Here is a 17,365-nt window from a genome sequence, read left to right as displayed (position 1 = left end):
GGCAGCACTGGAAACATATCAGATGAGGCCCCCACCTCCCCATGATGATCCAATCATTGGCCTGGATAGCAAAGTATCAGAGCACCCACTTTTGTTCAGCATGTTGGTAGCCAAAATCAGGTAGAGAGCCACATTCTGGGCATGCCCAGTGCTACATAAAGCATAATATGGTGGCAATGCACCCATATACTTGTCACCTTGACTTATCAAATGATGGTTCACCTTTAAATTTGATCATGGCCCAATCCATCATTTGGTGCATCTACATTAAAGGGAACCTTCACCCGCGGGTCAAGAACTTCACCCAATAGGAAGGTTCTGTGCCTCTGTGTTATCATTTTACCTGGATATGGAACCGTGCTTTTGACTGCACCCCTAACCAACCAACACTAAAAGCCCCCCACAGAAAGACGACTCTGAGGAAGAACCCGGTCACATAATAAACGTAACAGCACGCGCTCATTGTGGAGGTTGTATTTGTCACCAAACAATATAACCAGTTAAAATGGCACATTGGAAAGTACTTTAAAAGATTTATTAACAATTGGGTTAACAAAACAAAAAAACTCAAGGGAAGAGGAGAGGGCGAAAGGAAACACACAGGAAGCTTTCTCTCTCTCTCTCTCTCTGAGCCAAATCAATATACTATACAACTTGGAAAAAAAACAAATAAGCTCAAAATAAGGTATTTACATACCAAAACATTCGGTGAACGGACAGGGAAACATGGAAAATAACCACGACGCATCGACAACGCTCGTTGAAATTAAGGCTTCTTCTTGAGTATGTCTTTTGTAAAATGGCCCCCTTTAAAATGAAGAGGTTCGGCTTTGGAACATATCGTGTACGTAGATCTCAACCATCTCGTCGGTGAAGTCAATATAAAGACCGCAAGTCACGGCTACTTCTATGTCGGAGCATGCTGGTGAAACACACACACTGTACATAGATATATACACAAGAGGCATTGCGGGGACGTTTTAACGCGGGCGTCAGTTTGGTGACAATGTTTCACTCGAGCTGTGGGTTGGAGTGGGCGGGGCTCTGTCCTTGTAGCCTTCCACGCACTCTATTCGCCCTATATCTGCACAATTGCTTTTTAAACACTTGGCGATGCTACTCAAGTTTGGTGCCATTGAAGGCATGGCACTGTAATGAGCCAATAGCACGGCAGTTTAAAAACACCAAAAATCTATTAATAAAAAAAAAAAAAAAAAAAAAAAGCTCACTTGCAAGCATAAAAGCAGTTCAGACTGAAACTCCTTTAGGCTTTACAAGATTTGGAAGCTTCCGGACAAATATATGCACCTGAATTAACATTAACAGGGATGGAGGGGGTTATACTTTTGGGGGCAGTGGGCAGTGCACCCCCTTTACATGTAAGCCTACCCCCCATATTGGGATAGGTATCTGTGGGCATCTGATGAACTCAGAAGACAGTATTGTCAATCAACGACTGCATTCTAATTCAGATTTATGCAGTATACACAAGAGGTTCTGGTAAGAGATATATATATATTTTCTCCTGTCTTTGAACACTAGAGAATATACGGCATAGCCAGTTTAAATGGGAAGCAAGCGCTCTAACCATGTCGCACACCCGTGGCCAATAGTGATTTATAACCGACTGTGACTTACTGGGCTTCAGGACTTGCGGCCCGGCATGGTACTAACCCAAGAGTCTGTTCTTTTCAGCAGATGAAAAGGGTGAAAAACCCTAGTCATTAATGGGATCCCCATATCCCACTTGTGGGAAGCCATTACACCGCCCTATAGCACAAGGGACTGCCCCAAGAACGAGTATAAAAGATACAAATGTAAATACCAAATGTAATTTCGGCATATGGGGGTTTTTTGTTGTTGTTGTTGTTGAAAACTATGAAGTCCAACTCATCTCTTCCCAGAATGTAGAAAACTTAATGGAGATGAGTGAAAGGATTAGCCCCGTCCCCAGAGCCTCGCACCATTACATCTTCTCATTTGTGCCGGGTCTTTATGTTGAAGGCTTACATGAGGGGAAAAAAAAGGATACAAGAAACGTTATCCTTATGATCAGTCTTTAACAAAAATGGGGGAGGAAACGCTTCCCTTAAAAAGGCAGATGTGTGTCCTTCACCAAAACTGAATGGTCTTAGAACAGTTTCAACTTCAAATAAATATTATAAACGCTTTTTTTTTTCTCTTCGATGGATTTCTTCTTTCGTCCTGCGCAATCCACTCAAACCAACATTAGGCCATATGTGTGTCTTTTTTAAATTTTAACTTTTTTTTTTCTTTAAACTTGTCGTGTTCTGTTGAATCAACTGATAAGAACTGTAACATAAGTCCCGTTTTACTGTGTTTGGTAACTGGCCATGCCGTACCCTGGTGGATTGGGTATTACTGGTGGGGCCTGGCCCTGAGGCGGCGGCTGGGCGCTGAAGCCACCGACCCAAGCTGCTGATTGAGGCTGACTACAAAGAAAGTGTAAAAAAATGTGATTCATTTTAAACGAGCAAAACACCAATTTACAGAATTCTGTGGCAGCGATACTTACTCTACTCCAAAGCTTTGCTGATTCCATGCTTGCCCATACATGCCATAGGAGGGAACCTGCCAGCCATTTGCCACATACTGTCCATATTGCTGGGGACTCCCATACATTTGGCCCCACTGCCCCCACTGACTGTAATCAACCTGAAAAAAAAGGAGGAGAGGCTGAAAAAATACATAATATTACAAGTATAAACACTGAATTGTATCTATTAACATTGTGCCTATACAGCAATGCATCCTCTTAGGGGTAGATACAAAATAAATAAATGGAAGAGTATGTAGCCGAAAAAAGGCTTCTGAGGTTCTAGTAATGGGATACTAACCAGATTATGGAGTATTTTTATTAATTATAATTAATATTTAAGAGTAAAGAGCTGCAGTGGGCTTGTACAGAGTCATGGACTGTAAAGCTCCATTTTTTGGTAGTATATTAATACAGCTCATTGGCAATGCCACGTGTTGGTGTGTAGTTATACTACTGCTGGACATGGATGGGAGAAAGGTGTAAATCTCAAGGGGATACAGGGCTAATTCGATAGTTTGGTCCTAGAGCCAAACCACTGAATCATGTCAGGTATTGGAGCTGTTGGAGCAAAGGCCACATCAATGAGCAAATGTGGATCCTTGATCCGATGAGAAAATCAATCCTGCCAATAGACACTTGCAGGATATCAGTCCGTTGGGGGTCCCAATACACAGGCAGATAAGCTGCCAAATTTGTCTGAAGGGCCCGAATCAGCAGCTTAAATCTGCCCGTGTATGGCCGCCTTACGTCTGTCCTGCAGAGCATCCGATTCTCACCTGCTGAAAGTTTTTAGTCATGTCTGGAGTCTCTTTACCCCAGTAACATTTGACAACGTGCCCTTCTATGGTTGTTCCGTTCACAGACACTATCGCATGGGCAGCACTATCATGAGTTGAAAACCTAAAAACATAAAACACACACACATGGTAAGAGGTGTTACTCACGGATACCAGGTGAAATACAATCAATGTAGGAGTTCAGAGTTATATGTTTAACTGCTTTTAATTAAATGGGTTAATAGGAACATATGCAATAAGTATCAAGGGTTCCGATGGAATTAAATTTAGCGCTTGACCATAAGTAACATGTTGCTCATTAGTGGCCTCAAAGCAGGTGCCCATTTTTGAATTTCTAGTAAGGAGGCAAGTTTTGGAAGCATAAAAACCAAGTGAAGGTATCGGACACCTTATTCAGAAACCCATTATCCAGAAAGTTCCAAATTACGGAAAGGCCATCTCCCATAGAATCCATTTTAATCAAATAATTCACATTTTTAAAAATGGTTTCCTTTTTCTCTGTAATAACAAAACAGTACCTGTACTTGATCCCAACTAAGATATAATTACCCCTTATTGGGGGCAGAACAGCCCTATTGGGTTTATTTAATGGTTAAATGATTCCCTTTTCTCTGTAATAATAAAACAGTACCTGTACTTGATCCCAACTAAGATATAATTACCCCTTATTGGGGGCAGAACAGCCCTATTGGGTTTATTTCATGGTTAAATGATTCCCTTTTCTCTGTAATAATAAAACAGTACCTGTACTTGATCCCAACTAAGATATAATTACCCCTTATTGGGGCAGAACAGCCCTATTGGGTTTATTTAATGGTTAAATGATTCCCTTTTCTCTGTAATAATAAAACAGTACCTGTACTTGATCCCAACTAAGATATAACAAATCCTTATTGAAGCCAAAACAATCCTATTGGATTGAATTACTGTTATGATGCACCTCTTCCCTCATAAAACATTAGAGCTATAGCACAAAGGTTTGTTCACTACCACAGAACAGCAAAACAAAAATATTTGCGGGGGTAGGAGCACTTCCTTTTGACAGCAATAGGGAAGTCTGTAAATATACTTAGTCAGGCAATAGACAAGCCCTTTAATTCCAAGTTCGCAAAAACACAAAAAAAACAAAACACATCTGTGTGTGGGCTTGTATGCAGCTTGACATTTAAAGACACTTCCTGCTGGTTGAGCCATGGCGGCTCACTGAAACTTGCTGCTCAACTAATATCTAAATGCTCTGGTGCAAACAGCTTGGATAGAAAGCAGATTTGATTATTGGTAGAGCACAAACGGAAGAGGAGCTGCAGTAGTGGGTTGTCAATCCATACCCACCCCTACCCTGTTAACCTGTGGGTAAGGATCATAAAACACACGTGCACAGCCAGATTAATGCTGTATTAGACAGGGCTGAAAGCCCACTATATGCAGACAATTGTGTGGGAAGCCCACTTACCTAATAAAAGAATAACCCTTCTCTGGAAACACACGGATTTCCAAAATCTGTCCGAATACACCAAATGTTTGACGCATGAGTTGCTCTGTTAAAGAAAAATTGATAAGGATAAAGTCAGTGATGCTAGTTCCAGCAAGCTTAGCCCCACATTACTAAGATGTACCTCGGCTACAGGTCATACAGAGGCACCACCCCTGTGGCTAAGGCTGTCTGTATAACCCTCCAAATACCCACTGAAACTCCTCTGTGCTAAATATCCACCAAAAAAGGTTGTAGTGAAGCCCCTAGAACTTATTTTATTCAGCATAAGACAGCTCTAAACACTGTAACCATCGAGATTTAATCAGACAAAACCAAGAGGCCTTACCCGTTAACCCTGACCCAATTCCACCACAGTAAACAGTACAATTTTTAGGACTGGACTGATTCACAACATCTTCAAACCGTAACTGTTTTGTGTTATCTGCAAGCAGAACAAAAATGTTAGGAAAATAGGTTCTTTAAAATACTAATGGAGGTCTATCAGTGTTTGTAATCATGAACATACTTTCTTGTGTGCTTTTGGGTGCGGGAGGTTTGCGTGTTGCCCAGTTAGTCCGGATTTGTCTTCCTCCTAACCACTGTCCTCCCATATGTACAATAGCATTCTCTGCATCCTAGGGGAAAGCAGAAAGATAGAGCTTAAGCTTTTTGGGGAATATTACATGTTTGGTTGGAGGCAAGTAAAAAAAATAAAAAATAATATGTAAGCAGGATCTTGGTAAAAATGAGATGACAGTGTATGACCCTAATGACAGAGATTACCGCTTCCACTGCTGAAAAGGTTTATATTGCAACAAGCCTTGTGTATGTCTCAAAGTGATGATTTTATTATACAGAAGCAGGCAGCTTCAAGGCCAATAGAAACACCACTATTAGCCTGCAGTCTTAAGGTGGCCATACACGGGCCGATTGTAGCTTCCGATCGGACCAATTCGGCAGCTTATCGGCCTGTGTATGGGCACTACCGACGGGCCTGCCCGACCGATATCTGGCCTGAAATTGGGCAGATATCGATTGAGCAGGTTAAAAGATTTAGTTGGATCGGGGGCTGCATCGGCTCATTGATACGGTCCCCGAACCGACTGCCCCATTGCTGCCATTATAATTCGATCATTTGGCCCCAGCATTAAACGATCAAATTAGCCTACATATTCCCCGATATCGCCCACCCGTAGGTGGGGATATCGGGTGAAGATCCGCTCGCTTGGCCACCTCGCCAAGCGAGCAAATCTTCATGTGTATGGGCACCTTTAGATGATAGCCCAAGCTATCCTTCAGCCAGTGGAGAATACTAACCCAACTGGGACAGGCCCCTCAGTTTGCTAATAGCCTTTAGAGAGGTAGTTTCCCAGAATTCAATCGGTACAGGGTTTATCAAGCTTCTAAAGAGGTATGACACTTACAGATGTGACCATTTTAGGGTACAACATATTTACAATTAGATATTCAGTTTCCCAGTGTATACCGTTTTATGCCATGGAAAGGAGTCGAGCCCCTTAACACAGGGTATGCCAGCATGCTATGTGAAAAACAGACAGCACTAATGCAGAGGTGTTGCACAGCAGTGTCACCACAGCCAATAATCCCCCCCTTAAACAGGTAGTTCACCCCTAAGTTAAGGTTGCCATACACAGGTTGATTTTAGCTGCCAATATCAGTCCTTTAGACCGATTCAGCAACTTATATGCCCGTGTATGGGCTTGAACGACGGGCCTGCCCTACCGTTATCTGGCATGAAATCGGCCAGCCAGATCTCAATCGGGCAGGTTTGATTTTTTCCATTGAATCGGGGACCGCATTGGCTCTTTGACGCAGTCCCCAAAACAACGACGCCTATATCCGCCTTTTTAAATTAGATTGTTTAGTCCTAGGGCCAAACTACTGAATTAGCGCAATATCGCCCACCTGTAGATGGGCATATTGGGAGGCCGGTTGGTCTTTTGTCTGTGTTTGGGATTTAAATAGCTAGGGTGTAATTTACCCAAGCAACTAGGCTGTGGGTTTAATGAGAGGCTGGAACATGAACAGGCAAGGTCTAAATATATATAAAATTGTAGCTTCACAGAGCAATAGATTTTTGGCTACTGGTATCAGTAACCCCTATCTAAATGCTGGAAAGGGGCAGAGAAATAAGTCAAAAACTATATATATATAAAAAAAGAAAAAAATAATGAAGCAGTGATCCGCAGTGATCCCCAACTAGTGGCTCGGGGGGAAAACATGTTAATCACCAACCCCCCAAACCAGGTAGTTATGTTTGCATTCCTTAGGGGAAAGTTTTGGTTGAATAAAAACAAGATTTCCTACCAAATAAAGCCCCCTGTAAGCTGATAGGGTGCATAGAGGCCCCTAATAGCCAATCACAGCCCTTATTTGGCTCCTCCATGAACTTTTATGGTGCTTGTGTTGCTCCCCAAGTCTTTTTACATTTGACTGTGGCTCCCGAGTAAGAAAGGTTGGGGACCCCTGTTCTACAACATACTCAGTATGTTTCACCAAGGTGATTTTCTTTTTCGGCTACCAACTCACCAGCTTGTTGTAGAACGACACGAATCCATAGCCTTTGGACTTGCCGGTTGCCATGTCCTTCACGACGCGAGCGTCACTGCGGAGAGAGCAAAGACTGGTAAGAGCAAAGCAAAAATCTTACTTAAAGAATCAAAAAACAAAACTAAAAAGGAACCACACACACTGAATTGTGAATTCTCTTTTCCTTAGTTTCTTTTTATCTGCCATTTAGCCCTCAAACTAAGCTAGCACACCTGCTGCCTGACTAGCCCATGTATCGGCTGACAATAGAGATACAATCAACAGGACAATATATTATCTACAGCACAGATCTCTAATATTTACATGGAATAAACATGCAACCTACCAATATGGACAGTACAGATTTTTTTTCTTTTTCTTTTAAATGCTACCGAATACAACTTGGAAATGTTTACAAATGAAAATGAGCATACTGGACTATCCTAGAGACTACAAACAGTCTATAGTCCATCCTACACTAACAGTCCTGTCTCACCATGCATTCCCTAATAATGCCTCCTCCTGTCTAGTGATACAGAATATATGAAATATAAAAATTGAAAAAGAGGAAAAAATAGGAATTAAAAGGCATACATGGCCTGTTAACAGATTTCTTTAATTTTCTTGGTCAATTCTTTACCACCATTTTGGAGTTTGGGCAGCTGTAAATTTTGAAAAATTGACATTTTCAGAAATTTAAGAAAGGAGAATAAAACTAAATAACAGTACTAAAGCACGCCAGTACAAAAAAAAAAAAAACAACAGAACTTACACAGAAAATGTATTTTTTTTTTTATTTATTTTTTTAGTGAGTTAAGTTAAAATGATTGGAAATAGAGAACTGCACTGATATATAGAAGGTTAAAATGTAAATACTAATATAAATAGATAAAATATAAGAATAAAATAGAAATGAGAAAAAAAGCTACAACTGAGTCCAGTGTGCACAGCCCCTTGCAGTTAGCCTTCAAGATCCTGGCCATTCTTATGAGCCATTCTGCAAAATAATCAGAATGCTATTATTTTTAATGGTGACTTGGACCTAGGAGAAACTGCAGGTGTTCAAGGTATAAATAACATCAAGTCAAAGAGCAGCCCATAATATCGTTCAGAGGCAAACAGAATTACTTACCATTGCTTGGAAACACACAAGACATCACAAATAAAACCATTTATTACACATTATCGTTCAGGCATTGGCTAATGAAGGAATGCAAAAGGCAAGAAACGGAATTCCTTGGAAATTTAGATTTTCATGCAATTATCTCTGCTGGATTATGAAAAGCATACACCGCCATGTTATACATGAATTGTGAGGGAAGCTACAGAACATCAATGGTTTAACCTCCCCAATAAGAGATATAGTTACGTTTTCTTCCCTTCACACACCTCTTTTCTCAAAGGTTTAAAGCAAATTATAGTTGAGGTCATTGTGACCTCCTCTGGTGTAAAAATACTTTCCAGCAAATAAAAAAACACTTTAAAATGAATCCTAACCTTTAAAGGGGTTGTTCACCTTTGAGTTAACTTTCAGTATGATGTAGAAAGTAATTTGCAATTGGTCTTCATTTTTTTTTTTACTATTTTTAGTTTTTCAGTTATTTCACTTTCAGTTCAGCAGCTCTCCAGTTTGGAGTTCCAGCAGATATCAGGTTGCTAGGGTCCAAATTACCTTTGCAACCGGGCTGTGGTTTGAGAGACTGATTTATGAATAGGAATAGGGGCTGAATACAAAAATAATAAAAAGTAACAATAACAATAAAACGGGAGCCTCACAGAGCAATAGGTTTTGGCTGCCGGGGTCAGTGACCCCCATTGGAAAGCTGCAAAGAGTCAGAAGAAAACTGCAAGTGATTAAAAAACCTTGCTTAACTTAACTTAAAGGTGAACCACCTCTTTAATACTTATTTTTAAGGTGATCAAAATCTTGACATGTTGAAAATGATAACACAGCCTTAAACAAAATTCATACATTTTTTAATACAGGTATATGATCTATTATTCACAAAGCTTGGCAGCTGGGTGGGGGTTCTTCTGGATAAGGGAGTCTTGCCGTAAAAAGGAGCACCATTTATATACACTAGAACAACCCAAGATTGGTTTCTGTTAACACGGACATAAGCTTACTTAACCAGGTACTGACTTCAAAGAGAATGATGGATTTGTTGGGACACTATGAGAAATAATACTGCTATATTTAGGAGCTTAGTGGATAAAAGGTTTCTGGAAAATAGACCCCATAGCTGTATTAAACAACATTATGCACAATGGAAAGCATGCACTTTGTTCTTAAAGTGTCAGAAAAGCAACCTGTGGAAGGCTAGGATGCTGCAGTGCTTATATGTACTGCCCGTTAGCTGCAAAATAATGCAGAAAGCACATATGCAACCACTTGAATTGCACTTCTAAAATCTCACAGCTATTGCTATAAACCTCCCAAAGAGAACTTATGCAGAAAGATGGTTACTTATTCACTGGCATTTGGAGATATGTCGGCAGTGGTTTCCCTATGAATATGCTCAAAGGGGCAACACAGCCTGAACAGATGTTCAAATCTGTATGAACAGTACCTGTTCTGTGTGTGCTTCTCATAGGGATCTAGACTGTAGTATTTATCAGGCTGTGCTCTAATAAAGCAGATCTGGACACCATAGGTGCATCTCTAAAGCCCCAGCTATAGACAAGGAAATGTCCAGCCTGGCAGTGGGTTAACCAATGTGTGTCCCACTAGAATCCCTTAAGCTGAACTTAAAAAACCAGCATGGTAACAGATGAAAGGGGCCACAGTATAGACAGACATTTTTGCTTTCTACCCGTCTATAATAATCACTTGTCTGTTAAATATATCTACACTTTGGTCCGGGTTTTCATAATTCCAATAAAATCTAAAAAATTCGTACATTTATGGTACATATAGACTTCACATTTCATTTCAAACAGCAAAAATAACGTGAGGCAACAGAGCAGGGTACGGAGTCGGCAATGTCCCGCAGGTCAGAAAAATGGATACTTACGATATTTTACCGAATGGAGCAAACGCAGACTTAATGTCTTCTGTGGTAATTTCTGGGCTTAAATCTCCAACAAAAACGTGGAAATGGTCTGTAGAAAAATAAGGATATTCACATTATACAAGGGAAGTTTCTGGAATTCCTTTTAGAAAGTTTAAATGAAAGTCATTTTCTAGTCGATATTTTGCTCCAAACAAACAAGGGTTAACATTTTTAAAAGTACTGATTCCTGAATTAGGAAGATCATTTCTAATTTAAAATTTATTAAATGACTCCCAATCGTATACAAAGTTGTACAAAGTAAACGGAAGCATTTTTCTTTTTCTGATGAACTTTACACTGAGATTTTGATTTAGATAAATGATAAGAGAGAATACCAAGGAGTAGCAGCCTAAACAGGACATGGACTTCTAAATGCTATCGCCAAGAGATTCTCTTAACCCCTTTTCTGCTGGAGGGGCCTGCAACAAAAAGGGATTAATAGCACTATAATAGAGAGAAGTCAATTTTCCTCCATATCAGTTTTGTAACATTTCAAGTCAAGGCTGTTTATAAAAGAAGTCAATGTGCTTAATACATTGCTATAATCTTCAATAAAATGCATGTTAGTTTTGCAACATTTCTAAAATACTTACTGGAAGTATCTTTTTTCTGGCTACTTGGTGTTGTAGCCCAATTTACCTTTACTTCCTGCAGTGAAGAAAAAAAAAACATGTCAATGAGTTTCCAAAGAAAAGGACTAATCCCATAAAGAAAAACTGCCACCTTTAGTACAGGTAGAGGATTCCTTATCCAGAAACCAGTTATATGAAGAAAATCCTAAATTACTGAAAGGCCATCTCCCATAGACTCCATTATAAGCAAATAATTCTATTTTTAAAAATGATTTCCTTTTTCTCTGTAATAACAAAAGAGTACCTGTACTTTATATCTTAGTTGGGATCAAGTACAGGTACTGTTTTGTTATTACAGAGAAAAGGGAATCATTTAACCATTAAATAAACCCAATAGGGCTGTTCTGCCCCAATAAGGGGTAATTATATCTTAGTTGGGATCAAGTACAGGTACTGTTTTATTATTACAGAGAAAAGGGAATCATTTAACCATGAAATAAACCCAATAGGGCTGTTCTGCCCCAATAAGGGGTAATTATATCTTAGTTGGGATCAAGTACAGGTACTGTTTTATTATTACAGAGAAAAGGAATCATTTAACCATGAAATAAACCCAATAGGGCTGTTCTGTCCCAATAAGGGGTAATTATATCTTAGTTGGGATCAAGTACAGGTACTGTTTTATTATTACAGAGAAAAGGGAATCATTTAACCATGAAATAAACCCAATAGGGCTGTTCTGCCCCCAATAAGGGGTAATTATATCTTAGTTGGGATCATTACCCCTTATTGGGGGCAGAACAGCCCTATTGGGTTTATTTCATGGTTAAATGATTCCCTTTTCTCTGTAATAATAAAACAGTACCTGTACTTGATCCCAACTAAGATATAATTACCCCTTATTGGGGCAGAACAGCCCTATTGGGTTTATTTAATGGTTAAATGATTCCCTTTTCTCTGTAATAATAAAACAGTACCTGTACTTGATCCCAACTAAGGTATAATTAGTCCTTATTGGAGGCAAAACAATCCTATTGAGTTTAAATCATTTTTTAGTATGGAAATCCAAATTACGGAAAGATCCCTTATCCGGAAAACCCCAGGTCCCAAGCATTCTGGGTAACAGGTCCTATACCTGTACTGAAGTCCACTCCTCTGGCTCAAATGAGGCTCTTAGGTTACTTGACCTAGGTCTTTTACTCAGTTAGGTTTTTGTTTTTTTTTACTTTTAAGGATAAACAGCTAACTGGAACTTAGTGCCTGCCCTAGTGAAGGAGTTTAACACAAATGATTAAATATTCTAGCTGTAGTCTAAAACCTCAACAACAAAATATCTGAAAGGCTAATCATTAAAAACTTAATACATTTACTCATTTATTATTTTGCTTACTTTTCCAAGAATTTTCCGTCCGTTCATTGCTGCTAATGCAGCAGCTGCATCTCTGTGTTCATAAAATTCCACAAAGCAATAAGGATCGTTGTTAGTGTTGGGCAACACTGGGAAGCTAACAGATGCTCCGACCCTTCTGCTATCAGTTTGCTGGTAAAAAAAAAATTTCAAAAGTTGACAACTTGGACAAAGAATGTAATTAGCACAAAAATAGTCTCTAATAACGTTACCTCTTTAGTAGAAAGATGGCTCAATAGCTGCAGAGGGCCTGCAAAGAACACTAAAGGTGGCCATGAATGGGCAGATTTTAGTTGCCGATTTGGCTACATTAAGACCTATTCGCTTATCTTCCCATGTATGGGCACCCCTGACTGGCCTACCTGACTGAGATCTGCCCTAAAATTGGCCAGATCTTGATTTGGCAGGTTTGATTTTCCATCGGATCAGGGGCTCATTGATGCGGTCCTTGGTCTATGCCTGCCGGTTTAATATGATTGTTTGGCCCTAGGGCTAATTGACTGACTTAGCCCCATATCAGCCACTTTAGGTGGGCTTATTGGGAGAAGATCCACTTGTTTTGTGAGCCACCAACTGTTTTAGAGGCCGACTGTAATAGTTCCAATAGTTTACAGCAAATTATTAAAAAAAAAAAAAACACAACTCACCTCTGTTATCATTTTACAGCTTTTACAGGGGCCGATCTGACTGAACAACTGAAGAATCAGAACTTCTGTTACATCTCTAGAGAGGTTGCCTACATATCTGCAAAAGGAAGAATAATGTTATTGTTTCATAATTACTGGCATTTTTAAGCAAATTGTTTCTGTTTCAAGGTCGCCGAACACTCAAACTCCCACATCAATTAAGCAAACGTGATTAAACGTATCAAAGTAATTACGTCTGCTTTGGGCACTAGTTCTTCTTGCCATTGTACCTATTTAATTCTACTTCACATCAGATGAAAGATATTTTGTTTGATGCATTATATTCTTAATACAAGTAAGAGTGTTAATGCTTTTTTATTTTCTCCCAAATGTAATATTAGACTGGCAGCAAATGAATATGTGCACAATTAAAGAGAAAGGAGGAGATGCGGGTGTTTATCACTGTAGAAATGTAATGAATACATTTAGATATAGAAGGGCCAAGTGTCTGCAAGACGCTCTGAGCCCAGGGTGACATTTAAACACTTGCCATTAAAACTGTCATCAGTAAACACTAGGGATGAATGCAAGGTGGCATATGTGAATGAACTGCCTCCAGATATTCAACAGCAAACATTGACATTGGAGGAGCTCCCAGGTCCAAGGTCTACAATGTGCCGTTTCTTCCCATGGTTAGCTAAGGGAGGGCAAGCAGCTTAGAATCCTTTAGTTATGAAAATCCTTTATATAAAAAAACTGCCGGTGTGTTTAACTGACCAATAAATACATTGAACTGAGAACGTATTAATGGTGAAACTGTCATCTGTGTATCCTGTACACAAACTACAGGTCTGTGGTGTCTTCATAAAATATCTATAAATATGTGTATTGCTTCCTGAGCAGCCAATCAAAAGGATCCTGATGCAATGCAAGCAGTGATGCCTGGGGGCTCTCCCTGGCCTTCTCATAGCCCATGTGTGACTTTTCCCTCACTCCTGGGAATATTTCAGGACACAAGACATAACCAAGATGTCGGGCACCCCACGGTGATTACAATCACTAAGCAGAACCGGAGGCCGGCAATCTTCTCCTTTAAAAAAATGCAACAGCACTACGGTCATTCTGCAGATGTCTAACAAACTGGCTTATTGCTTTTCCACCTTCAAGTTACTGCTGTCTGTGGTTCCTTTGTTTCATTGTCTTGAATGAAAGAGAAATAAGTTTTGGACTTTGGGAAGTTATTTTGTTCGGTGCTGAAAATGCAACTGACACAGAATAGATACACCCAAGGTCCAAGGGTTCCTGCACTTTGTAATGAGAATAAAACATACTATACAGCTATTGCCAGGGGTCCCAGGCCTGTTATACTCATGAGCCACACTCAGATGCAAAGAGTTGAGGAGCCACACAAGCATAAACAAAAAGCTCTTTAGGGGGTGCCAAATAACGGCTGTGATTGGCTATTTGGCAGCCCCATATGGACTGTTAATCTGTAGCAGGCTCTGCTTGGAGTAAACGGTCTCTGGGCTTCCAAAACTTGCCTCAAAGTCAGACATTTAGGGTGAAGACACACAGAGTTACTAGTAGCAGCTACTTTTTGTGGCTACTAACAGACAATGCTAATCATTTACTGATAACTGTCTGTGTGTATTAGCAGAGGCAATTCTCAGTATTGTCTATGGCAGGGGATTTTCTGGAGTTTAGTAGCTGCTACTAGTAGCTCAGTGTATCTTCACCCTTAAAAATGGCACCTACTTTGAGGCTGGAAGCAACAGCAAAGGGGTCAGTGAGCAGCATGTTGCCCCCAAAGCCATTGGTTGGGGATCACTGGCTTAAGGGGGTATAGAAAGAATAATGCACGCCAACCTAGGAAGAAGTCGGTGCTGTATAAAAGCAGGTGTAGTGTCAGGGAAACTATATTCTATATTTGAAATAAGGAGTCATGTGATGTCATTAAGTAATATTAAGAAATGTAATTTTACATGTTATTTGTGGATTTTTATATGCCAAGAGATAAGTGCATTATCAGAATTTCTGTGAGACCATACAAATTATATATATATCTCCAGCAAATTACACAGTGCTTTTACATCCTTATGTTTTATAAACATAGGTTTTGATTGCTTCTCCTTATATTACTATTATTGTTTCCAGAAATGATATTAACCCCTGACTGACACTATTGGCATTCTATATAAGCGATTAGACAGAACTGTGCAGATAAGAGTAAATAATAGGGAGACGGGATTGGCAGCTTCAAACTGAGGAGCAAGTAACAAGGGAACATGAAGTACATTATTTTTTGACGTAAGAATTTTGGATTGTGTTGAGAATGAAATATAGTGTTATGTGAATTTAGTTGCAAAACACTGACCCAACGGGTTATACTGAGCCATCAAATGACAGAGCCCCGTAGCATGATCAGAAATAAAGAAGCCCCCGTGATAAAATATACCTGCCCCTGACATACGGCCTGAATATGCAGCCCCTGGCACACAAGCAGATACTTGTATATGATTAAAACAATGATGTCCGGTTGTTTTGGCGACATTTACTGTGCTGGGAGTGTAACAGTGCTGAGAATCGTGTCAGTGCCTGTCAGACAATAGTAACCTGGAAAAGTGATGTTTTAATGCTATCGTCCAACAAGCACCGACGCGAGTGCCACTCAGGCCATGTACACCCACCTGGGGATACCTTAGCCACAGTGATTTTGGTCACGTAAAGGAACAGTAACACCCGGGGGCAGCCATTCCTGCACTGGTACAGCTGGGGTGTTTGCTACAGAAACCCTACTATAGTTTATATAAATACCCCGCTGTGTAGCCCCGGGGGTAGCCATTCCTGCACCGGTACAGCTGGGGTGTTTGCTACAGAAACCCTACTATAGTTTATATAAATACCCCGCTGTGTAGCCCCGGGGGCAGCCATTCCTGCACTGGTACAGCTGGGGTGTTTGCTACAGAAACCCTACTATAGTTTATATAAATACCCCGCTGTGTAGCCCCGGGGGCAGCCATTCCTGCACCGGTACAGCTGGGGTGTTGGCTACAGAAACCCTACTATAGTTTATATAAATACCCCGCTGTGTAGCCCTGGGGGCAGCCATTCCTGCACTGGTACAGCTGGGGTGTTTGCTACAGAAACCCTACTATAGTTTATATAAATACCCCGCTGTGTAGCCCCGGGGGCAGCCATTCCTGCACCGGTACAGCTGGGGTGTTTGCTACAGAAACCCTACTATAATTTATATAAATACCCCACTGTGTAGCCCCGTGGGCAGCCATTCAAACTGGGAGAAAAGGCACAGGTTACATAGCAGGTAACAGATGAGCTCCGTAGAATACAATGGCAATCTACACAGCTTTTCTGTGTTCTTCTATATAACCTGTGCCTTTTCTCATTTTTTTCAATTTGAACAGTTACCCACATGGCTACTCAGTGGATTAGTTTATATAAATCATAGAAGGCGTTTAAAGCAAACACACAGCTGTTATACAATATATTAATGTTATACTTTCCCTTAGCTGTATAAGAGTAAGGCACCAAGGGGAGGCGGGGCTTGCAGTTTATTACAGCTGGAATAAAGGGCCCAGGCCAATGAGATAATAAAGGAAGGGAACAAGGGATTTTCTGTGTCTTTAAGATATATTTCCCATGGTTCTTAGCGCGGCGCTATAAGGTAGCAGAATAGTCATTGGATATATAGGGGGGGGGGGGGGCTCCCGGTAGAAGCCCGAATGCCCCACATTGGAAGCCGGGAGGCCTGGGAAAGCCAGGCGGGCAGGGGATACTCACAGAGTCCGGGGCTGTCCGTCGTCCTCCATGTCGCAGCCTGTGGGACTCCCGGGGTTCTCCCGTAGGAAAGTGCGTGGGGGGCACGGAGAAGGCGGCGGGCTGGGGCTCGGCCTCAGCGTTGGAGCGAATCTTAGCGAAGTCCGTCCGGCTCAAATCAAAATGGCGGCAGCTGCCAGCAGCCAGTCAGGGAGAAGCCGCTCATTGCGCAAGCGTTGTGTACGCGGCTCGTCCCTCCTCCAACTCTTCCCCCCCCTCAGCGCCGAAAGAGCCTGCGGGGGCGCGCACACGTTACCACGCCGGCGTACGTGCGCGAAACCAGATACGTAGGCTAAAATGTGCGTGCCGAACGCGTAGGATTATGGGTAGTGACTAGTTCCCATCCTCAGAAAGGCCCGTCCCTCTAGTGGATGAGAAAGAGACGGTTCATATGGCAGGGAGCTGGTTCCTATCCCTAAAAAGGGCCTAATGCCCTCTAGTGGTGAGGTACCAGAACAGGGTAGGAATTAGCCCATTCTATACTGACAAAC

The 17,365-nt window shown here is 41.0% G+C and overlaps 1 protein-coding gene across 3 annotated transcripts; it reads right to left on the bottom strand.

Annotated features, from left to right (window-relative positions):
* Nucleotides 1–518: 518 nt before the first annotated feature.
* On the bottom strand, nt 519–17,113 carry tial1 (TIA1 cytotoxic granule-associated RNA binding protein-like 1). Of its 3 annotated transcripts, XM_031904916.1 has the most exons (13): nt 16,839–17,113; nt 13,062–13,158; nt 12,397–12,546; nt 11,028–11,082; nt 10,396–10,483; nt 7,976–8,043; nt 7,382–7,457; nt 5,358–5,466; nt 5,178–5,273; nt 4,811–4,895; nt 3,337–3,460; nt 2,537–2,676; nt 519–2,453 (listed from the first exon to the last, which is right to left on the bottom strand). In XM_031904916.1, the coding sequence occupies exons 7-13, from the start codon at nt 7,433–7,435 to the stop codon at nt 2,333–2,335; spliced, it is 729 nt and encodes a 242-aa protein (XP_031760776.1). In that variant the 5' UTR covers nt 7,436–7,457; nt 7,976–8,043; nt 10,396–10,483; nt 11,028–11,082; nt 12,397–12,546; nt 13,062–13,158; nt 16,839–17,113; the 3' UTR covers nt 519–2,332. The 3 variants fall into 3 exon arrangements, with proteins under 3 accessions (XP_031760776.1, XP_031760777.1, NP_001356541.1); NM_001369612.1 differs by lacking the exon at nt 7,976–8,043 and having other exon boundaries at nt 2,279–2,453; nt 16,839–17,063; XM_031904917.1 differs by lacking the exons at nt 7,976–8,043; nt 12,397–12,546; nt 13,062–13,158; nt 16,839–17,113 and adding an exon at nt 10,770–10,853 and having other exon boundaries at nt 11,028–11,046.
* Between the last annotated feature and the right edge of the window lie 252 nt (nt 17,114–17,365).

The sequence above is a fragment of the Xenopus tropicalis genome, chromosome 7, assembly GCF_000004195.4.
Source record: "Xenopus tropicalis strain Nigerian chromosome 7, UCB_Xtro_10.0, whole genome shotgun sequence".
NCBI classification, from domain to species: Eukaryota; Metazoa; Chordata; class Amphibia; order Anura; family Pipidae; genus Xenopus; species Xenopus tropicalis.
Note: the sequence above shows the minus strand (reverse complement) of the source record. Positions and strands in the feature narration are given on the sequence as shown.

Bases quoted from the DNA above. Each gene is read 5' to 3' on its own strand.
- tial1 (NM_001369612.1), bottom strand. From the start codon at position 16,867: ATGGAGGACGACGGACAGCCCCGGACTCT. The intron at 12,547-13,061 runs GTGAGTTGTGTT...TTTTTTTACCAG, and splicing joins GCTGTAAAATGATAACAGAG to CAAACTGATAGCAGAAGGGT. The intron at 5,274-5,357 runs GTATGTTCATGA...TTCTGCTTGCAG, and splicing joins ACCCAAAAGCACACAAGAAA to ATAACACAAAACAGTTACGG.